General features: G+C 41.3%; 1 protein-coding gene across 20 annotated transcripts in view; it reads right to left on the bottom strand.

The window, feature by feature from the left end:
- Nucleotides 1-24,416, bottom strand: part of SPIN1 (spindlin 1) — a 75,194-nt gene that overhangs the window by 21,049 nt on the left and 29,729 nt on the right. For 9 of the 20 annotated variants that reach the window (XM_046905202.1, XM_015280238.4, XM_046905196.1 and 6 more), the window contains one exon: nucleotides 5,198-5,404. Coding sequence is in view for 17 of the 20 variants with exons in the window: in XM_015280238.4 (XP_015135724.1) it covers nucleotides 5,198-5,249 (52 nt within the window). In the remaining 3 variants the exon portion in view is untranslated. 20 annotated transcript variants of the gene reach the window in all.

Raw genomic sequence — 24,416 nt, 5'->3', positions numbered from 1 at the left:
GATGTTAATGTTAACCAGAGGAGAATGTCATGATTCTTCTTTATTATATATACACCACAAATGTCAATGACTGAATCGGTTTCAATTTACATTCTTTACTGCTTCTTTCTACATTCATTCTTGAAATGACAAGTTCTAACTAAAACATTACATGAAATGCCATATTTTAGGTAACATTCAATATACTCTGTATAACCAAACGGCCTTACGTGTAACAATAGAAGAATAAATTAACACTCAATAAGAATTAAAAGTAAATGTATTCGTTTTATGCTTCTTTGTAACAGCCAGTAAAGACAAAATTGACTGGATATTTATTGAACTTGTAAACATAGAAAGATGTATTTTTCGTAACAGGATGTGAACACAAACTCCAACTCCCAGTCAAAAGCAACAATTAAGCATTTGCTTGTCATGTGGTATGCATTTTTTTTAAGGCCAATTCAGTTCAAAACAGATTATTAAGATAAGTCTTTAATAATTCAACAGCAAAACTACAAACTTCTGCCTCATGAAGACAAAAGAAAACAATAAAATAAGACATTAAAACATTATCTCAGGATGCTGACTCTAAGGAATGTAGGTGTAACTTCAGATGAGGAGTAACAAAAAGGAGATTATAGAGAAGGATGGAAGAAAGCTACTGGCAATGTCTTTACTATTGTATGTCTTTGCTATTATCACATAGTTGTCTCTTTGAACCATTAAAATCAGATAAGCTTTCCAAAACACATCACGCAGTATTTCCTGTATTAAAAATCAGCAGCAAAAGCTGGACCTTTGAAAGCTGAACTTCAGAATGTGCTGTGGAAATAGCAGTAATCCCATGGGAATTATTTTTGATCTGGGTGCCACTTCAGAATTAATTTCAGAGACTTAAGAGCATGCTTATGTGCACCTAATACTGCCCAACCACAACTTAAAAGGGAATGGGGAAGGAATAAGGTTCTTTTCAATCAAAACAGAATAAGAGTACAAAGATAAAATAAATTTTTGACTGCTTAAAAATGTCACTGAAATCCCAAGTGTGTTGCAGCTCTTCTTAGTTTGCAGGAGCAATAACCTACATTTGCCTTTAAGAGGGAAAAACTACATAAGCATGTGTGTCATTAAATGCCTATTAGTTTTATTTCCTTCACTAAAATATCTGGCTCTATTTTCAAACCATTATGATTGTTTCTGACCATCACAGTCTGCTGGGATTCTTTGCCTCTAGAGGAGAACTGCTAAAAATCACTGTAGAAGGCCACAGGCTTCTTAAAGCATTAACAAACAAACATTAACTATACTAACAAGGGTCAAACATAAGAGTAAGCACAACAAGGGTAAACACAATTTATTTCACAATCAATTGTAGTACATAATGATAATAAAAAATTGTCTGTATTTCCCTGTACTGGGGACAGATACGCACAGACACAATACACAGAATAGCTGGCTGATCTACTGAATCTACATCCTGGAAAACTTCTTTACACTTCTGAGAAAATCAGAGGCTGTAGGCACAGCAGCTACTATTGTGAGAAAAACAAACAAACAAAAAAACAAATCCAGCTTTCCTTCTATTCTCCATCCTCAATCCTGCCCTTTATTTCTCAAGATTGAACTATGAAGCATGTACTTCATTAAAACTCGATTTCAGAAACCTAAATTTTTTTGATCAAATGTATCTTCACACTTACTTTACAGCAAAGAAAAGCATTTTCTTTGTAGGCAAGAAGGACAGATGAAAATCTTTTTTTTTTTTTTTTCAAGCTTCTTTTTTAATCAAAGAAGCTGCTATACTTGCAATGTCACTTACTGGTAAGTCTCCATCTCTGAATGAAAGCAAAATCAATTGCAAAAAGCTTTGGTAATGTATTAATTTTTGCGGTAATCTGCACCATGCACATGAATGCCTGACACAATCACTAGATTACAAATCCTCAGACTGCCTTGCTGCCTTACACAATCCCAAGGTCTTTTACAATTCCAAGATTATATTATTTTATATGATACACAAATCAAAGAAAGTGTGTAAATTTGTTTAAAAAATTGGATAGTTGCTTAATTTGTCTTAAATTAGGAAGAAAAATTAATAATAGAACATAACAACTTAATATAGCTTATTCGCAGGTTATGCTACTTTAAGTCCTTAAAAGCTTTTTTCTATTGGAAGTATCCAGCGGTTCTGCAAAAAAGGGATTACCTGATCACATAGTTTCTTGGAAATGGTAATTATCTTCAAAAAAGGAAGGCAATAAACGTCAAAATAGCAAAGACATTTGCATCAACACTGCTGTAAAAAGCAGCAAAAACTGTTTAAAAGTTACTTATAAATGCAGAAGATTATTTCACAGTTGTTCGAACCATTTTTGTGTAGGCACCAAATATCTTATTCTCTCCACATTGTTAATATTATTCTCAATTATTTTAAACAAAATAATTGTCAAGTCCAGTAATTGCTAAAGCACTTGCTTTCTTCTGAAAATCTCTAGGAGAATAAATCCTATTAGGATTATCCTTAGTAGGATTGCTGCTATCAACAGTAGGGTAAATCCTCAATATTCCCAATTAGAAAAGAAAATGAATAATACATTAAGTCAATAAATAGTCACAAAGATTGTTGACATTTTTAATCCTAACACACAAAACAGGTGTGATTTTGTGACAACTACAGGCCTAAGTCATTCCTCCCAGGCAAATAAACTTGTTAATATGGAACTGAGTAAGAACAACTCTTAACCTACTTGCAAAGAAAAATCTTACAAGAAAAAGTTAATCATTCTGGCACTTGACCCTAGTTGTACTTGTGATTTCTCTGCCAAAGACACAAAAAATACAACTAACCCACTACAATCCTATTTCGTATCACACTGCAAGCCCTCTCTCTTTCTGACTTCAAAATTATTTTATGAACTCTCATGAACTCAATTATTGTTTTTGCTTTTCTTTACAAAAGGGAAATGATTACTCTCAATAAAACTACTGTGATGATAATGCTCCTTCTTGCTCAGTAGCTGTCTTTAAAACAGAATCTCTTACCCAACCTTCATTGCTGAGTGGGTTATGAAGTTCTTCTAATGATAAGTGCCACTGTCCTACCTATGCATAATCAGGAAATAAACTGCAGATAATTCACTCCCATATTTTTCCTCTTGAAAAGCATGAAGCCAGCAAATATAACGATAATGAGAAACAAGAACAGAAGGTCAGCAGCTGTCTACCTGAAGAAAAGAAAAGCTAGAGGCTGAAAGCTGGCAAAATCCAAGCCAGGCAAGCCGCTCTGCAAGAGTTGAAGATAACCAGATGTATCTAACTTAGTGGTTGTATTTAAATGGCAGTGATACTAAGTTCATCAAATGAATATACATTTAAAGACTTTTCAATTAAGATCAGAAAGCTTTGTTGTGAAAAGGCTGTATAGGGATACTAAAAAGAAAATGGAGTATCTGAAGAAATGATTTTGTGTTCGATAAACTACAATGGAAAGTGCAAAATCTGTTTGAAAATAAAAAAGAATTCATAAGCAGTTGAAAGAACAAGTAGGAAGCAGTATTTCCCATAAAACATTTCAGTAAAATTTCAATTTTTTTTTAAATATAAGAAGTTTAGCCACATCACCAGCCTTTAAATAAATTTTCATTTATGGCACTTCAGTGCTAAAATTATGTTGTTAATTGTATATCACAATTAAGCTATTAGACAAAAACTCTTCTAACAATTTGCTTTAAAAATTAGAGTCTGAATTCTTTTGACTTGTTGCAGTGTTTAATTAATTAACATTTAGAAGTCAAGAATACTGAACTTAAATACCAAGTCAAAACCTTTTCTCCTTTCTATTGCCTCACAGATGTAATCTGTCTCTCACAGGTACTCTGTGACAAGAAGGATCACTCCTCACCTGGCTGATTAAAAACTCACTGAAGCTAGAGCCTAAGCCTTTGCAATGGATCATTCCTATGAAAAGGAACATTCCTTTGAGACGATTTATTAAAAATATTTGCAGAAGTCACATTTGAAATCAGTAGATGTTTCAAATGACAGACAGCAAATTAATATTAGTGGAAGCTAATCACGTGTTAAGACAGTAAGTTACCAAAAGATTTCAAGGAAATTTTCCTTCATCGGGTGCTTCAGTTCTATATGAATTCAGCAAGTATTTGAAAGCAGCAAAATGGACTTGGGTGTTTTTGAAGATGACTGCCCTTTCTCAATTTTATATAATATTCATTTGGTTTATTTACATTTTTAGAAAAGCAGTGATTCACAATGGTTGATTTTAGGTAATGTCCTACATTATGCATCTATAAAGCTTTTTACTGTGCTGGCCAGTAATGAGTTAAATTTCACTATACAATAAAAATGGCAATTCTATTTCTCCCTGAAAAACATTAAGTAATTTCACAGCAGAAAAAAATGTCTAATTATACAGAATGATTTACATTACTTAAATAGTAACTGAAAAAAAAAAAGACTGAACTGATTTTGTTGCTAAAGGGCCACGTAGAAAATCAGAGAACAATTCTTCATCACTTTGTGCTTTTATCAGCATCACTGCTGATAATTCTTACTATAGAGTACACTAGACTGACTGTGATCGACTAGTCTATTAAACTGCAAAACTTTAAGTAAGCCCAAATGGTCATAAAGCATGCTTGCTCACATTTTGCATTTATGTGATTATAAAGTACTTACGACTGATCTTCAATTTAGATAAGACAGTAGCAACAGTCTATAGATCTAGACAAACTTGTAGTGCTTAACAGATGTTCTTCTACAATTTTTGATGAAGTTACATCAAGCTATAAATACACAGGGTATACATTTCTTTGTTTCAGCACTTTCACTATTTGTTTCAGCACTTCTGGGATAAACAGAAGAAAAAGTCTCCTGTGAAAATGTCAGTATAGGTCTACAACAAACTCATTTTTTTCCTCCTTAAAACTGTGTTTAATTTACAGCTCCATTAATATTTTTTACATTATAGACTATTAAACACTTCTTACATGCAGGTCTGTATTGTTAAATTAAATCTGCTTGAGTCTTTTTAATTTATCAGCTTCTGTAACACGAGTAAACACTCTTCTAAGATACAAGTAGTAACACCTGTATACAGACATTAAGACATAAGAATTATCTAAAAAAGCAAGAACGTTTTTTACCTTCTAAAAGCAAGCAAGCGAAAAAAATCCACAAACCTAAAAAGCAGGCTTACCTGCATCAGCTCTGGATCGCTGACCTGGTGATTTTCCAAATGGGGTCTTCATTCATCTGTGTTTAAGTGAGCAGCAAAGCTGCTGGACTAGGGTGAAAATCCAGTTCTTCCCAGCTCTCAGGATATCTTAATCTTCAAAGAAAAACAGCTACTTTAATGCACTATTCAATCATGAATTTGTTCTTCCTCAAACGTAGAAGACACACTCTGAAAAACAAAACAGGCAAAGCATTAAGCAGTTTGACTTGAGACTTAACTTGAAATAAGCATTCATGGCTGAATGAGCCACTGGCTCAGACTTGCAGAAGTTCCTGCTGATTCTCTATACCTAAATTTATCTGACTCTTAAAGTATTTAGTCATCACATTCATCTAGATGATCAAGGAGGTAACTGAGGACTTTTAGAAGTTCCATTTAGGATTTAAATTAAAGAAACCTTTTGATTACCTGGAAGTCTGAAGAACTGCAGGTCAACAAGTCAACATTATCCCAATTTAGAAGGAGGGCACAAGAGAAAAGCCTTGAAATTACTGACTTGTTAGTATAAATTCACTGCCTGAAAAAAACTGCACTTAAAGGATACAGCAATCACCAGGCAGAGTCATCAAGGGTTCTTCAAAGGAAAAGCCTGTCTTACTATTTAGATAATTGTTCTAGTTTCAACTATGACATATTTTATTCATAGCACCTAGTATAATGCTATGTTCTGGCTTCAGAAGAAAAACAATGCTGAAGCCAAGGACATTTCATCTTCTGATACTGTCATGTCAGTGAGGGGTCTGACAGGGCTCAAAGAGCGCAGAGGGGTCAGAACCAGGATAACTGACCTTAACAGGCCAAACGGATATTCCATACCATGCAGCATCCTGTGAAAAAACTACAGAACTGTGGAGGTGCTGATGAGGAGGGGCAGCTGCTGCTTGGGGACTGGCTAGGCAGGTGGTGAGCAGCTGTACTGTGCATCATATGTTCTGTAAATATACATATTACTTGTAATGTATTATTTCTGCACACGTATTATCATTGCTATTATTTCTTTTTTCCTTTTCTGTCCTAGTAAATAGTTTTATCTCAACCCATGAGTCCTAATTCCCCACCACTCCTCTGGTTCACTCGACCATCCAACAGGACTGAGTGAACAGCTGAGAGGGTGCTTAGCTGTCTGCTGAGTTATACCACAACAGTAAGATAACCCAATCAATAGGTGAAGGGAAGGTGGTGGATGTAGTTTTCCTAGATTTTATCAAGGCTTTCAACACTGTTTCCCTGAGTACCCTTTTGAACAAAACTGTGATGAACTATCTGCAAGGCTTGCTGTGAATGGGCCTACAAGTAGCTGACAAATAGTCACTTAGCAGAGTTTCCCAATGCACAATTTCGGAGCCATTTTCAACACTCCTATCAGTTATCCAGAAAGAAAATTTGAAGACAGCCTTATGAAAAATTGTCTGACAGTACTATACTGGCAGGCAGTGTTGACTTCCTGGAATAACAAGAGGCTCTGAAGAGGGATCTAGGTAGATGAGAACAGCGATCAATCAGCAACAAAATGAAGTTCAATGCAGGAAAAAGCTGAGTTCTGCACCTAGGATGGAGTAATGCCAGAAACAGAAACAGACTGAGACAAGTGGCAGAAAGAGCACCTCAAAAGAAAGGGACCTGTGGGTGCTGGTGACAAGCAGACTAGGAGCCAGGAGTGTGCCCAGGCAGCCAAGGCACAAACCACATTTTGGGATACATTAAACACAGCACAGACATTAGTCAAAAGAGGTGAGTCTCCCACTACAGTTAGCATTGGTGCAGCCTCACCTTGAATACTGTGCACAGTTCTGGGCTCCATAAAATTAAAAGTATGATACTTGACAGTTTCCAGAGGAGGGTTGATAAAAGGGCTGAAAGGTACATCCTACAGGGAGATGCTGAGGACACTTGGGTTACCTAGTCTGGAAAGGGGAGGCTCAGGGGCATCTTCCTTGCTCTCTGAAACTCCCTGAGGAAGGGAAGCCTAGAGGGAGGTCATCATCTCTTCTCCCTTGTCATCGATGGCAGGATGCGGTAATGGCATAAAGCTGTGCCAGGTTCAGACTGCGAATCAGGAAAAAGTTGGAGTTTTAAATAATTTTTTTTCTGTGTAATGTGAGGGTGGTCAAACACTGGAACAGGGTTCCTAGAGAGGTGGTTGACTCCTTGTGTTGATGTTTAGGAGGCATCTGTGTTTTATGATTTCAGGTTACTGGTATTCCACATCATAACATCATGTAGTGCACTGGGAATTAAAGTGTTAATGCTCAAGTTCTGCGCACCTGTCCATAAGATAAGAAGAACTACATACTACAGGGGCCTTTGAGGTCAGAGAGGATGTATAACCTCTGGCAAAGTCACCTGATGTCCTCTTCTTCCCTAGGCTCTCGTCCCGACCACACGCATTGCCTCAGCACTACTGTAAGGCCTACAGCTTTCAGATACACTCACATTATATTTGATTTATTTGCTTCAATACTAATTATATTGTATTATAGTGTGTTATCTTCCATTCCAATACTGTACTTAGTAAATTAGTTTGTTTCTCCTCAGATCGTTGCTGATGTTTTTAATTATTTTTGGGGTCCCCTGTTTCCCTTTTCTGGAGGCGTGTATTTTGTGAAATCCCTCTGCCCCGCCAGTCACAGAACTGGGCTGAACCAGCCCATAAACCATTGACACACCTGGTTAACACTTAAAAAACAGCAGGTTAGGATAAACCGTCATAGAATCACAGAATCCTTAGAGTTAGAAGGGACCTCTGAGGGCCATCTAGTCCGATTCCCCTGCAACGGACAGGGACACCACAGTGAGATCAAACTGCCCAAGGCCTAATACAGCCTCACCTTGAAAGTCACCAGGGATAGGGACCAACCTCATCACTGGGCAACCTGTTCTAATGCCTCACCACCCTCACTGTAAAAGATTTTTTCCTTATATCTAACTTAAATCTACAATCTTTGAGCTTGAAGCCATTTTCCCTTGTTCTATCACCACAGATACCTGTCAAGAGTCTGTCTCTTTCTTTCTGTAGCTCCCCACTAGGCAATGAAAGGCTGCCATCACCTTGCAGCTTTCTCCTCTCCAGGCTGAGGAGCACCCACTTTCTCGGTCTATCCTTGTAGAAGTGTTCCATTCCATGCATCATTTTTGCAGCTCTTCTCTGCACATGCTCCAACAAGTCTACGTCCCTCCCACACTGAGGACTTTCTGGATGTAGAACTACAACTGATGCCTCACCAGCGCATAGCAGGGGGCAGGATCACCTCCTTCGACCTGCTGGCCATGCTTTTTGATGAAGCGCAGGATACAGTTGGCTTTCTGGGCTGCAAGGGCACATTGCTGGCTCACGTTCAGCTTTCCATCCACCAGTAATCCAAGGTCTTTTTCTGCAAGGCTGCACTCAATCCTTTCATCTCCCAGATTGTATTCATAATGGGAGTTGCCTCAACCCTGGTGCAAGACCTTACACTTGCATTTGTTGAGCCTCCTGAGGTTGACCTGGGCCCACTGCTCAAGCATGTCTAGGTCCCTCTGGATGGCATGCCATCCCTCTGGTGTTTCAACCTCACCCCACAGCTTGAGGTCACCAGCAAACTTGCTGAGGGTGCACCTCACCCCATTGCAAATGTCACTGATGAAGATATTAAAGAGTATTGGCCCCATCATTAGGGTGTCCCTGGGGGACGCCACTCATCAGATCTCCATCCAGACATTGAGCCATTGATCAACACCCTCTGGACTCAATCCTGCAGCCAGTTCTTCATCCACTGAACAGACCACCCATCAAATCCATATTGCTCCAATTTGGAGAGAGGGATGTTGTGGGGTACAGTGTCAAAGGCCTTACTGAAATTGAGATAGATGACATCAGTGACTCTTCCCTCGCCCAATGATGCAGCAACACCATCATAGAAGGCCACTAGATTGTGCTCTTGGTGAGGCCATGCTGGTTCTCACATACCATCTCCATGCCCTCCACATGCCTTAGCATAGCTTCCAGGAGGATCTGTTCCATGATCTTCCCTGGCACGGAGGTGAGACTGACAGGTCTAGGTAGTTCCTGGGTCATATTTTTTATCCTTTTTAATGATGGGTATGATGTTACCTTTTTTCTAGTTACAAGGGACTTCACCTGATTGCACAACTTGTCAAATACCATTGAGAGTGGCTTGGCAACTACATCAGCCAGTTCCCTCAGGACTCTGGGATACATCTCATCATGACCCATGGATTCATGGATGTCCAGGTTCCTCAGGTGGTCACAAACCTGATCTTCGCTTACAGTAGGAGGGACGTTGCTTCCCCAGTCCCCTCCTACAAAACCAAATGTTTGAGGGCTATGTGGTGAGCAGTTATCAGAGAAGACCAAGGCAAAAAAAACTTCGTAAGTACCTCAGCCTTCTCCTTGTCTGCTGTTACCAGCCTGCCTGTGTAACTCACTAGGGGAGGCACACCCTCCGGGACTTTCCTCTTCTGGCTGAGGTACCTGTAGAAGCCTTTCTTGTTCTTTCTGGCATTCCCTGCAAAGTTTAGTTCAAGCTGGGCCTTGGCTTTTCTGACACCATCCCCTACACAGCTTAGCAGCTTCTTTATACTATTCCCCAAGAACCTGTCCCTGTCATCACAGCCAGTGCATTTTCTTGTTGCTCTTCAGTTTGACCAGCAGGTCCTGGCTCAGCCACACTGGTCTCCTGCCTTCCTACACCTGAGGATGGAGAGCTGTTGTGCCCCGAGGAAAGCTTCCTTAAAGATACACCAGCTCTGCTCTGCACCCATACCCATGAGGACAGTTTCCCGTGGTGTTCTATTAGCTAACTGCCTGAGAAGCTCAAAGTTAGCTTTCCTAAAGTTTAGCTTCCTGATTTTACCCTTCATCTCATATCCCTCTGGAGTCTGAGCTCAACCACAGTAAGTTCACTACAACCCAGAAAACCTCCAATCCTCATGTCACCGATCAGTTCATTTAAATTGCTGAGTGTATGGGAACTGCTGAATCACAGCCTGAACCTCTGATTGACACCTGAGGCAAGCACTGTGTCAGCCACAGAAGCACAGGTGAAGGCAATTCACCTATGTGACTGGAAGGGCTGGAGCCGGGCTCCACCTCTCCTAGACCCCACTTAAGGGCTGACTGCCACTGAGGAAGGATCTCTTTCTGGAGATTGCTCCTCATGGAGTTTCTTGCAAGCCTACAATACCAGTGAGCACTTTCATTTATTTATGATTATCTTTGTGATAATCTTACTAAGCCTAACTTCTCTGTATGCTTACTGATCACCCAATACTTTACAACATCTGTATTCTTATTGACCTTAAACTTAGCAAGCCAGCAGGCCAAATACATACTAAAAACATCATGTCTTTTCTATGGAATCTTTATAAATGGGTCAGGGGGAAGAACACTACCCCCCTACATAAAATGATTCCAGGGCAGATCCCAGGATTTCTAGGATCTCCCTGTTATGAATTAGCAACTACCATTGAAAAATGGGATCACCTGCATGTTATGGGGAATATTTCCCTATTCCACATGGTGGAATATTTTCAAGGTCTAAATAAAGACATAATAATTATAAAAGAATGGCAGTTAGCTGCCTCTACAGTGGCATGGCCATTGCTGAATGCCCTAAACCAAGCTGAAATAAGAGCCAATACTTAAGAAAGCAAAAACCAGCTATTGAAAAACCATACTGAGAAATTAAAACAGGAACTTAGTATATTAATAGGAAAAAAAAAAACAACTTTGCATCTCCCAATAGGCTAGGTCCGTAGTATTTCAAGAGATATGACCATTTTTCTGAAACAACAGACCTGGTTGAGCACAGAAATAAAAATTCTAAATCAGATTTGGAGGTTCCACTTGTAAAGGATTCCCTAGAACTCCATCCTATTATAACCCAAAAAACCAAAGAGAATACAAGATAGACTGGCAGGGGTGCCCTCTGATCAATGGCTCCCTGCCCAAACACATTTGTATGTAACATTTAGGCCATACACACCAGCAGAATTAATGGACATGGTACAACAATTCTGGCAGAAGCCAAAGGAAAGTGTAGCAACCTGGTTACTAAGACTGTGGGATTCAGGGGCAGAAAGAGTCATGGTCAAGGGGCTGGAAATATCTAAATTGGCCACCATGACAGTGCACCCTGCCCTTAGGCAAAGATTATATGCAGGCATCCAATATACTAATGAAAATCATTCTGTAATCACTTGGCTAATGGCAGCGTGCCATGTGGTATGGCCAAACAAATCAGATATACCATTAAATACAGGATTGTGGTCCTCCATGGAGGACCTTCAAAACTACATTCGTGAACTGGGCGTAAGACAAGTGATATATGAGGACTCATTTGAAAGTCCAGATACGGTAAGATTTTTGGCAGGTATGAGAGACTTGATCTTACAACAGGCCCCTTCCCATCTATATGGGACCCTAGTTTCTATATTAAATGCGCTGGTGGCCTCAGAGTCAGTGGTCCAGCAGGTTGCCCAATTAGTGGCCAGCTTGGGGGAGACAGAGCGCCTGCGGACCAGGTGCAATATTTGAGAAGTAGAGGAAGCAGAGGTCCTTCCAGTAATTAAAACTAAGAAGCCAGTTATACGGAATCCTCAATTGGGGCCCATAAGGGTATCGCAAAAGAAGATGTTTAACGATCTTATCTGGGCTGGGGTCCCATTCGCAAAAATTGATTGCCAGCCCAATCACGTCCTCCTTCAGCTTTGGAGACAGCTGAAGGATAATCAGAAGTGTCAAAATTACCCCCCAAAAACGAGGGTAAGAGTTACAGACAGAGTACCAACAACAACATAGAACCTAGAGGATTTCATAGTTCCTAATAGGAAAAAGAAGCCCCCTGAGGTGTCTCGGACAACAGTGGCCATCGGGAACAAACGATTTAACCATAGCACAGTTCACAGCATGACAAGGGGTATTAGTCCCCCTAGTGCCTCCAGAAGTGACCAGAGGCCCTGTGTGGAATTGATGATTTTTTGGTCCCAAAAGAATATTCAGAGAGTTATGGCACTAGTCGATACAGCGGTGGAAACATTGATAATCTATGGAGATCCAACTAAATTTGACAGCAATAGTGTGATGACTGGATATTTCAGGGGACAGCCCATTTCAGACACCCAGACCTGGTTGAAACTGGGGGTTGGGCATCTCCCACCCCGGTAGTATAAGGTATCTATTGCCCCAGTCCAAGAATACATCCTGGGCATAGATATTTTGTGGGGTCTGGCTCTCCAGACAACTGTGGGAGAGTTCAGACTTCAACAAAGGTGTATTAATGTCCAGGAGGTGCAGGCAATGTGCATGAGGCCATGTGAAGCATGAGCCTATTTGCTTGCCAAAACCACGCCAGATTACTAATGTTAGACAGTATAGACTCCTGGGTGGGAAGATGAAATATCAAGAATGGTGCAGGAATTAGAGAAAGTAGGTATAAGACCTGCACATAGCCCATGTGACTCCCCCATATAGCCAGTGCGAAAGTTGGATGGAACATGGAGAATGATGGTGGACTATAGAGAGTTAAATAAGGTCACACCACCTATTCATGCAGCCGTATCCAATATTGCTTAATGGACACATTGAGTAGGGAGATAAAAACCCACCACTCTGTCCTAGATTTAGCAAATGTGTTCTTCAGTATCCCAATTGCTGAAGAATCGCAAGATCGGTTTGCATTTATATGGGGAGGCAGGCAGTGGACCTTTCAGGTCCTGCCACAGGGGTACACGCATTCGCCAACATACTGTCATAATCTAGTAGTGTGTGACCTGGCTAATTGGATAAAACCTGATGATGTTAACTTATATCATTACACTGATGATTGCCTGTTGACATCCAACTCATTGGAGGCGGAAGAACAAGCAGCAGATTCATTAACAACTTATCTGCAGGAAAGAGATGATAGGCTATAAATCCTCAGAAGGTGCAAGGTCCAGACATGTCCATGAAATTCCTGAGAGTAGTTTGGTCAGGAAAGATCAAAGTACTACCCAGGGCTGTCATAGATACGGTTCAGGTGTCCCCAGTCCCTACAACACCAAAGCAGCTGCAGGAGGTTTTAAGTATACTGGGGTACCAGCGCTCCTTTATACCTCATTTACTGCAGCTTCTGAGGCCACTGTACAGACTCAAAAAAAAGGGGCAGCTATGGGACTGGGGGAAAACGGAACAGGACACTTTCCAACAGGTAAAACTGGCAGTTAAACAAGCCCAGGCATTGGGTATGATTGATCCTACCCTCCCAGCTGTGTTGGATGTTCATGTCACTCACGATGGCTTTGGCTAGGGCCTGTGGCAACGCCAGAGTTCTTTTTGGACCCCCATTGGATTCTGGTCTCAGGTCTGGCATGGAGCAGAAGAAAGATATAGTATGATTGAAAAAGTTACTGGCTGCCTACTCTGCATTACAGGTGGTAGAGCTGATAACTCAAGCAGCTGAAATCATAGCTAAGTCCACTTTGCCAATTCAGAGGTGGGTAAAAGATCTGACCCACCTTCCTAAGATGGGGGTTGCCCAAGCACAAACAGTGGCACGATGGGTGGCCTATCTCAGTCAGAGGAGTAGTCTGTCTTCATCACCATTAAAAGATGAACTCCAGAAGATCCTAAGCCCAGTGACGTATCATAGTGATGCACTAAAAGAAACATTGGTCGCTCCACCAGAGAGGAGTCCCATTCAGGAGGGGAAATATCATATCCCTGAAGATGCCTGGTATGTGCATAGGTACAGCAAGGGCAACGCGAACAAGTGGAGAGCAATAGCATGCCATCCGTCCACGGAGACAATCCGGTTTGATGAGGGGGATGGTCAGAGCAGCCAATGGGCAGAACTGCAAGCCGTGTGGATGGTTATAACCAAGGAACCTGGTGACGGTATCCTGAACATCTGCACAGATAGTGGGGCTGCGTACTGGGGGCTCACACTTTGGATTGCACAGTGGGCCACCCAGAAATGGACTATCCACGCCCGATCAATCTAGGACAAAGATATGTGGTCAGACATATGGAATACATTTAAACACAGGACAGCATGTGTCTACCATGTTTCTGGTAACCAACCCTTACAACCACCGGGAAATGACGAAGCTGACACACTGGTCCAAGTTTGATGGATTGAAAATTCACCATCTGAGAACATTGCCCGTTGGTTACATCAGAAGCTATGCCATGCTGGACAAAAGACAATGTGGGCAACTGCTAAAGCATGGGGGCTGCCCATACAACTCTCTGACATAGCACAGGTATGCTGAGACTGCGACGCTTGCTCTAAGATGACACAACGACACACGAGGTCATTGCCAGAAACAAGATCCTGTCTTGCTAGAGGACACAATCCTCTGCAGCGATGGCAGGTTGATTACATTGGGCCCCTCCTTTGGTCTGAGGGGGCGAGATATGCCCTGGCCTGTGTCAATACTGCAAGTGGGTTACTCCAAGCCTAGCCAGTTCCAAAAGCAAACCAGGCATATACCATCAAGGCACTTACAAAACTGATGTTTGCCTATGGGACACCTCAAGTCATCGAGGGCGACCAAGGGACCCATTTTACTGGTGCAATGATACAGTGCTGGGCAGAAGAAAATAACATTGAATGGCAATTTCGCCTGCCATATAATCCAATGGGGGCAGGCCTCATTGAACATTATAATGGTATTCTTAAGGCTGCCCTGAAGACAGACTCCCAGTCCCTGCAGGGGTGGACAAAGAGACTCTATGAAAGCCTCCGGGACCTGAATGAAAGACCTCGAGATGGCAGACCCAGTGCTCTGAATCACAGAATCATAGAATGGCCTGGGTTGAAAAGGACCATGATGATCATTGAGTTTCAACCCCCTTGCCATGTGCAGGGTTGCCAACCACTAGATCAGGCTGCCCAGAGCCACGTCCAGCCTGGCTGTGAATGCCTCCAGGGCAACCTGTTCCAATGTGTCACCACCCTGTGTGAAGAACTTCCTCCTAATATCTAACCTAAACCTTCTCTGTCTCAGTTTAAAACCATTCCTCCCTGTCCTATCATTAGCCACTGTTGTAAACAACCGTTCCCCCTCCTGTTTATACGCTCCCTTCAAGTACTGGAAGGCCACAATGAGGTCTCCCCAGAGCCTTCTCTTCTCCAAGCTAAACAATCCCAGTTCCCTCAACATTTCCTCATAGGAGAGGTGCTCCAGCCCTCTGATCACCTTAGTGGCCCTCCTCTGGACCCATTCCCGGTCCCGGCCTGGGATCTTCTGGAGTTCATTCATGGTGATGAAGACAGACTACTCCTTTGGCTGAGAGAGGTGACCCATCGTGTCACCGTTTGTTCTTGGGTAACTCCCGTCTTAGAAAGGCGGGTCAGATCTTTTACCCACCCCTTGAATCCCACTCCACGTCCTTCCTGTACTGAGGGCCCCAGGCCTGGACGCAGTACTCCAGATGGGGCCTTACAAGAGCTGAGCAGAGGGGCACAATCACCTCCCTCTCCCTGCTGGACAACCCTCTTTTAATGCAGCCCACAACACACTTGGCCTTCTGGGATGCAAGCACACATTGCTGGCTCATGTCCAGCTTTTTGTCCACCAGGACCCTCAAGTCCTTTTCCGCAGGGCTGCTCTCAAGGAGATCTTCCCTCCATTTGTATAAATACCTAGAATTGCTCTGACCCAAGTGCAGCACCCTGCACTTGGCCGTACCGAACCTCATTACGTTTTCATGGGCCCACTTCTCCAGCCTGTCCAGGTCCCTCTGGATGGCTTCCCTTCCTTCCAACATATCAACTGTACCACTCAGCTTGGTGTCATCCGCAAACCTGCTAAGGGTGCACTCAATGCCATCATCAATGTCATTAATAAAGATGCTGAAGAGCACTGGTCCCAACACTGACCCCTGAGGGACACCGCTTGGTGACCAGCCTCCATCCTGACACAGAACCATTGATCACAACCCTTTGGTTGCACCCACCCAGCCAATTCCTAATCCACTGAATAGTCCATCCTTCAATTCCACACCTCTCCCATTTAGAGAGAAGGATGTGGTGAGGGACCATGTCAAAGGCCTTGCAGAAGTCCAGGTAGATGACATCAACCACCTTTCCCCTGTCCAACAAAGCCATAACTCCATCATAGAAGGCCACCAGATTGGTCATGCACGATCTGCCCTTGGTGAAGCCATGCTGGCTGTCTCGAATCACCCCTTTATCATGGGCCTTCCCATTTAGGATCCAAATTACGGGCACTGATAATCAGGTAAGACCCCAGATTGGCAATGAAAATAATCTTCTGCTCCCTGCTGCTGAGAATTTAAATCTGGGCACCTATAGAATAAAATGGCCTTGGAAGGTGCAGGTAGGACCTAAATGGTGTGGCCTACTTGTACCTTGGGGGAGGTTATTGGAGGCGGGAGGCTTGGTATAGTCCCTCCGGTAATAGGTACATGGCGTATGGATACTGTGGTTAACACTCCAATCGTCACTGCTAAAGGGACCCTCATTCTGTCCTTATGGTAGATCAGGACACCCCCGCTCGTGCCTGATATAGTTGTGCAGCCACAAACATCTGGCCAGAAGGTATGGTACAAGCAGCCAGGGCATGCCCCAGTACAAGCTGAAGTGTTGACCCAGTATACAAATACGGCCTGTATCTTGCCCTGGAGGGCAGACCTTCTCCTTCTGGTACCTTTGAAACATCGGTATTACTCCCTTTGAGTCTCTGAGCCTCCAGGACCACCAGAAGCAACAAAATGTCAAAGTGTTCCACTGTTGCTGCCAGACTATGTGCAACACCCAGTGATGGTCTACACTGGACTGATGAAACATAGGATGGACATGCACCTCACAACCACATGCCTCCAGTAACATCATCGAGCACTGGCCCACAAAAGAACGCGAACCTTCACCAATCATCACTCGCCTTAAGTTGTGTCAACATACATTGTGATGGAAAATTGTATAAGTGTCACTGTGTGTTGGATCTCTGTAGTAGGAAAGACTCACCCTTTAGTTAACTCACCCATTGGTTCACACCGTGAAGGGATGGAGTGTATGGGAACTGTTGAATCATGTCCTGAACCTCTGATTGACCACTTGAGGCAACCACTGAGTCAGCCACAGGAGCACAGGTGAAGGCAATTCACCTGTGTGACTGGAAGGGCTGAAAACAGGTTCCACCTCTCCTAGACCCCATTTAAGGGCTGATTGCCACTAAGGAAGGATCTATTTCTGGACGCTCCTCATGGAGTTTCTCGCGAGCCTACAACACCAGTGAGCACTTTCATTTATTTATGATTATCTTTCCCAATGTGATAATCTCACTAAGTCTAACTTCTCTGTATACTTATTGATCATCCAATACTTTACAACATCTCTATTCTTATTGACCTTACAGTGAGCAACAGGTCCAGTCTCCCCTGGTGGGACTACTACTTGACTTAGCTTGCCATGCTACTTCTCCAACAGATACCTGGGTGGTTCAAGTCCTGCGCTTGCAATTGCAATGCCTCCTGCAGCTGGAGGTAGAAAGCCTTATCAATATGCTCTGCTGATCACAAGGTTCCCTTTGCTGCCTCAGTCTCTGTCACTCACAGGCTTTCAACTTACTTTCGTCTGTTTTTTGGGGACAGCTCTTCACATTCTATTCCCTTCCTGATGTAGATAGCAACACCCTCTCCCCCCTTTCCCATCCATCCATTCTGAACAGCTTGTAGCCTTTGACAGCCACACTCCAGTCAGGGGAATCACCCCACCAGGTTTTGGTGACTACAAATATATCATGGTTTTCTAGTAGCAGAGTAGCTTGCAGCTCCTCCTGTCAGTTTCCCAAGCTGCATGCATTGGTATAGAGGCACTTCAGCTGGGCAGCTGGTCTTGCCGCTTCCGAAAAGGATAACTGCGTAATTCCTTTTAAGCATTTCCTTTGATTTTCCCCATTGCCTTCTCCTGTTGCCCTAGCAGTCAATGCCACATCATCAGAGATTTTTGTACGTGCTGCACTGTTGCCAGCACCTCTCAAGGCAGTAGGTCCTTCAAGGCCACTGCCAGCACCCTCTCCCACACCCTCTCCCACCCCCTTCACACTCAGTTTAAAGCCCTCCTAATGAGCCCCACTAGCTTTTCCCTGAGGATCCTTCTTCCCCTTTGAGAAAGGCAAACCCCATCTGCTGCCCACAGACCTGGTACCATGTAGGCTAACTGTTGTCAAAAAAACCCAAAGTTCTGGCAGTGGCACCAGCCACAAAGCCAGGTATTTAAAGATAAGAACCTTTGGTTTGTTTCTGTGTGCTTACCCAATACCCATCCTTTTAGCCCCATTTCCTTAAGAAACATCATTGCTGCAGCATTCTCTGCAATCTGTTAATCAGAAGCTGGCCCCTTTTCCCTTTTACTTCAGTTTTGAAATTTGCTGTGATTTTTGACACGCTGGTTAAAACAGAATACCCCTGAAACCAGTGACCTATCTAAGAGGCAAAGTATACGTTGTTTATCTTACTGAAAAATAAGAGAACAGACATGCCTCGAGGTATGATACAAGTGTTACGTAGAAAGATTCGTTTACATCTAACGGCATTTGCCAGTTCTTCCATGACTAACATTCCTTAAATTCTAGGCATATTAGAACAATACAGAGGGGTACTCCTTGGAATAATGAGCAATATGGAGACAAAAATACATGTTAATTTTTGGTGTTCTTAGTTTAAGCAAGTATTTGTCCACTCACAGTTTTTTGAAAGATCTGTGTTTGGAAGAACAATAGCAGACATTCAGTCATGAACTCGTACAAATGTCTGAAGTTAAAGCTCAAAATTCTCTAAAGGACTGTATCATTTCTCCACTTTTCATCTCTTCTGCAATCTATCACTTTATACTCAACAATGCCAAAGAACACAACGCAATTTTTTTAACCTCTTTTCTAGAATGTAGCACAAAAATCATTTTTCCTTACCAAATTAAAAAATCACTGTATTAGAGATTAAAATATTTTAGAACAGAAGCAGAACAGAATTCCTGAACAGAAGCAATGAAAACAAATTCTGAATTCACAGACATGCTCAGGTATACTACCATACCGAACTTCACAGGCACTGCGTGTAAACTTTAAGAGAAATTCATCTTTCTCTATACAGTATATACAGCTTCAATCTACTATTATACTTTCTACTAAAATGTATTACATGCTGTGCTTATTTTTCCCCCAGATTCCCACTCTACGGCAAAAATATGATGTACAACATATTTTAATTTCATCAGTTGTTAAGAGGCTATATTTTCAAAGGTAACTGAAGCACCAGAAAACCCTCAGCATTTTAATGAAAAAACGTGACCCCAGTCACTACTACGCCATACATATTAATTTTCCTTTTAAAAAGAAAAGGAATTCCTAATCCTCTTGAAGTCAAAATCCATTTACTAGCATTGTTTCAGCCCACTCTCTTAAATTAAAGCCTCAAGACTACTGAAGTCACGAGCTGATTCAAAAGTACAAACAAGTTTTCTAAAAACAGAGTAACTTTCACTTAGACCTATGTAAGATTTCTGCCGAAAAGCACTGAAACAAGTTTTTCTAGAGTCCAATTCTGAATCCGATTTGCATTTCTGTTTCAATGTCTTCACTACAGGAGGGATAAAAATCAGGCTTTCTTTGGATCCTTAATATGATGAATGACAAAATACAGTTAATACTGTCATCTAAATATTTTAGGCCATTAATATGGAAAATCAAGGAAAAGAAAAATCTCATGAAATGCAAAGCCCTTTATTACAATTACATAGCAAAGGAAAGACAAATAGCTTTACTGAATGCAGACTTCTACATTTAAAACAAACTATAGTAGCCTTTTACAAATTGCTGGTAACTTAGAAGTGGCACTGCCTACCTATTTCATACTGATTTCCCCCACACATGACAGCAAAGGTCACCAACAATTCAGCTGCAGAATTTATTAAAAAAAAAAAAAAAGAAAAAAGGCATTCTTCTGACTTGTAATCAGCTGCAACTGACTTTTTGCTTCCCTCTGACTCCATCCACTCCTGACTTTCCTAGATCAGAGCATACTTATAAAAACAATCTGGAAATTAAATGGGTATGTTGTCTGATACTGTTTTAATTATTGCAGTATATTTCACACAAGAAATGCTAAGCGTTAAGATTAAAACCAGCAAGTCCTAGAAACTACCAGTCATACAGTTTTAATGAGAACAGTAAAATCGTCCTATCAGAGTAGGGAAGAAGATAAATACATTTACAGCAAAAAGGTGAAAGGAGGATAAAGGATGCACTTAGATTATGCTTGCAAGCATTTAATAGCCCTCTATAAATACATACTTATTTATAATCACTATGAGATTTCAGCTCTGTAAAAATAAATATAACCACTTAAAATAATTTTCTAGCTTAACTTTCAGTTCTTAGCTTTTCTACCAAATGATACTCTCTTCACTGCAATACACAACACAAAAACTGTTTACTGCATTCTTGTGAAAGTTAGACTATACTACCATCACGGAAGTATAGTACTATGCAGCACAAAAATATAGCAGTGATAATTAATACTAACAAATGCTACCTTGAAGGCTTCAGCCCTGGACAGCATTATCTAACCTTTAATCACCATGAACACAGAAGGAAACAGTATCAGTAAATTTGCTGCGGCACCAATTCAGTCAAGGGGGAAATGCTTAGAAAGAGACAGAGGGCGATACAACATGATCCTTCTGCAACTCAAGATTCGCAACCATAGATTCCAAATATACATCTCTCACATCTACATCTCTCACAACTAAAGTCTTTTGCCTTCCGAACTCTGCTCCAGCTCTAAGAGCTACTAGGGAGAAGGCCTTCTGGCACCACCTAGTGGACTCTTGACATTTCAGTTCAGTATTGAAAACATTCCTCTTGCCTGCAGCTACCCATCGGTTTGCACTAATACTCTGCTCAGCAATGGCCAGGAACAAGTCAGGAGAGTGTTTAGGGGAAGGACTCACTCTGAAATGGGGCATGTCGGTTGAAGGAATTTCTTGGTTCCATAACATTTCAATCTCTGTAACTCAGCTCTGAGCTGTTAGTATATACCACGTGTGAACTAATCATGACTTCAGCATTAACTAGTATGGATGAGGCCAGTATCTTATTTAGACTTGAATTTTAATGTAGGAACAGAAATGATAATCCCATGCAATCTTCTCTCTCCAAAAGAGGATATTAATGTTAAAATATACCCTATATAACTGGGGCGATAAAAACACATGCCCACTTTCAGTTTATGTTACTTTCAACACAAGAACTAACAACAAAATCTTAACTTCTCTGTGTTGTGAGAATTTAGCTATGCAAATCCTAAACCTTTGTTGAAGTAATCTGCAAGCTCATCAACCCCTCTCCTGTTAGGAACTTTACTCCCTTATCACTGGGATTCTGGAGGAGCAATAACACGTAACAAGAAATATAATAGGTACATAAACCCAGTAAACACAAAGGTGATTTTCAGCTGACAGTCATGAAGAGCAATACTGGATTCAAGTATTACTTTCTGACAGCAGCTTCTACAGTTTTCCCTATACTCACAGACGCATTGTTATTTGTCTAAAATTGTACAGAAACAAATAACACTGGCATACACTGACATTCACATATATAAAAACAAAATATACATTTAAAAAATAAATTTTCTGTCTACAGTGGTATGCTGACGTAGCTGCAGATGATTTGGCAGAAGACTGAAAGAACATGAAATGTAAGCAACCACTTCCTGCCAGTAGGAAAGGCTTTTGTTAAGAATGGGGCTGTAGATACTACACTTCCTGTACAAAGGGGCAGAAAGTCTAGTATCTTTGCTTTGCTTTGCTTTAGGAAAGAAGATACTTCAAGAAAGCAATGTGCTATACAAAGACTACTTTCTTAAAAGCTAACATAATAAAATACACTCTACTATCAACACAGACAAAAAAAAAAAAAAAAAAAAAACCCACGTAATTTTTCTGGAACTACATACAAGTGTTTTTACCTTTCAGCAAAGTTCTGTACTTTAACTCTCTGTGGACAATGCAGAATACAGGAGACAGCACAGTATTGTTTTTATTTGTAAATACTTTTAAAACATTTTAGCATAAGCAATTGGATAAACATTTAACCATAATCGTAGAATCATGGAACCAGCAAGATTGGAAAAGATCACCAAGATCATCTTGCCCAGCTGTCCACCTACCATCAATGCTGCCCATTCCTTAGTACCTCACCTACACATTTCTTGAACACCTCCAGGGATGGTGACCCCACCACCCCCCTGGGCAGCCCATTCCAGCACCTTACCTCTCCTCTTTTTCCTAATACCTAGCCTGAACCTGCCTGGAGGAGGTTGAGGCCATTCCCTCTTGTCCTATTGCTAGTTATGGAGAAGAGGCCTAATCCCACCTCACCACAACCTCCTTTCAGGCAGTTGTAGAGGGCAGTGTAGGGTCTCCCTTGCGCCTCCTCTTCCCCAGACTAAACAGTACTCCCTCAGCCACTCATGAGGCTTGTGTTTCAACAGAGTTCGGTTTCAGGAACTTAATTCCAAGCAGGTTTTCTTAAAAGAGTAAGACTTATTAAACTGAAGTGAAGTTGGGATCTAGAACTCCAAGACGGTTTTGATTTAAGAAATCTGACAAGAAACTTGCTTTAGAACATATAGATCAAGTTATTACAGGAATACAATATAAACTCTCAGAGCTGCTGAAATTTCAATATAATAATGAAACTAATGCTTACATTTCACTTATTTTCACATTTCACAGCAGTGAAAAAACTTCACAAAAATTATTCAAGCTAAATACATAGAGAAGATGCAGCATACGATACAGTGCATACTGAAAACAATAAAAAATATTTCAGCCTTAATTTAAAAAATATTAGGAAAACCACAATTCAAAAGTCAAACCCTGAACCAAACTTAAATTTAAGTGTTTTTGTTTGGTTGGTTTTTGTTTGTTTGTTTTTTAAATCCAAATGTTCCTTAACAAATTTATAAAGCATTCTACGGAAGCTTCTGGGAAAAAAAAATTGTTACTCTATGTAGCTATATGATTACAACTTTTTCTTCCAGTAATAGGATCCTTGTTACTCACTACAACATATTACTATTAAATAAGAATTAAACAAATACTGAAATGACAGTTTTTCACTCCTTACATTTACTCTACTCCAACATCACAGAACATCCTGAGTTGGAAGGGACCAACGAGGACCACTGAGTCCAACTGAAGCACACAAAATTCAAACTCTATGTTCGAGTGCCATCCAAATGCTCCTTGAACTTTGGCAGCTTGTGGCCATGACCGCAGCCCTGTGGAGCCTGTTCCATGTCCGCTGTCCTCTGGTGAAGTATCTTTTCCTAACACCCAACCCGACTCTCCTGTGATGCAGCTTCAATGCCATTCCATTGGGTCCTGTCACTGTCAGCAGAGAGCAGAGAGCTCCTGTCCCTCTGCTCCCCATTGAATTAAAGGACAAGGTAATTTGGCAGAAAATAAACATCTCTGCATTCCAGCTTGTCCTCAGATACAAGAGGGGCTAGGGATTCTGGGCTTTCATTCTGAATGACGCCCAATTCAGGAATAATGGTCTGGTTGTATTCAATATTTTGAACTACCACAATTACAGGTGTGCTGACAAGACAATACACTTTCAGACTAGTAGCATTCACTGAACTGCCACAACCATACTTAAGGAATCTGGTCACATTCAGTAAGAATTCTCATGTCTACATTAATGAATAGTGTCTATCTGTTGCTTAAATAAACTACAAATTTGTCAGCCTACCAGTAATAAATTCACTGTCTGCAAAACCACATGCAAAGACCTGAGAAAAATACAACCTAGACACAAGCACGTGAAGTTACAGAACAATATAGAGATCTTAAGTTTTCCAGGAAAACTCTCGATATAACCAAGTTGTTTGAATCTTAACCCAAGGTGTCCCTATGGTGGGGAAAGAGAGGCTCAGCCTGTCAACTGATCTCAAAAGTTAGAGGTGGACTGTGCCTGACATCCAATGGTACTTCCCTGACATCTACTCTCTCAAGCAATTTTTATGTACTATTTCTAATTATTCAGGTGGAGCTTCAGTGACCCTAGTGATATACACCTTTGTTATGACTAGTGCAAAATTTTCTTTTTGCTTCAAAGGTATAGATGGAAGAACTCAGGGCGCATCTTAAGTGAGATGTGGTCA

This window comes from Gallus gallus, chromosome Z (genome assembly GCF_016699485.2).
Source record: "Gallus gallus isolate bGalGal1 chromosome Z, bGalGal1.mat.broiler.GRCg7b, whole genome shotgun sequence".
Lineage (NCBI taxonomy): Eukaryota > Metazoa > Chordata > Aves > Galliformes > Phasianidae > Gallus > Gallus gallus.
Note: the sequence above shows the minus strand (reverse complement) of the source record. Positions and strands in the feature narration are given on the sequence as shown.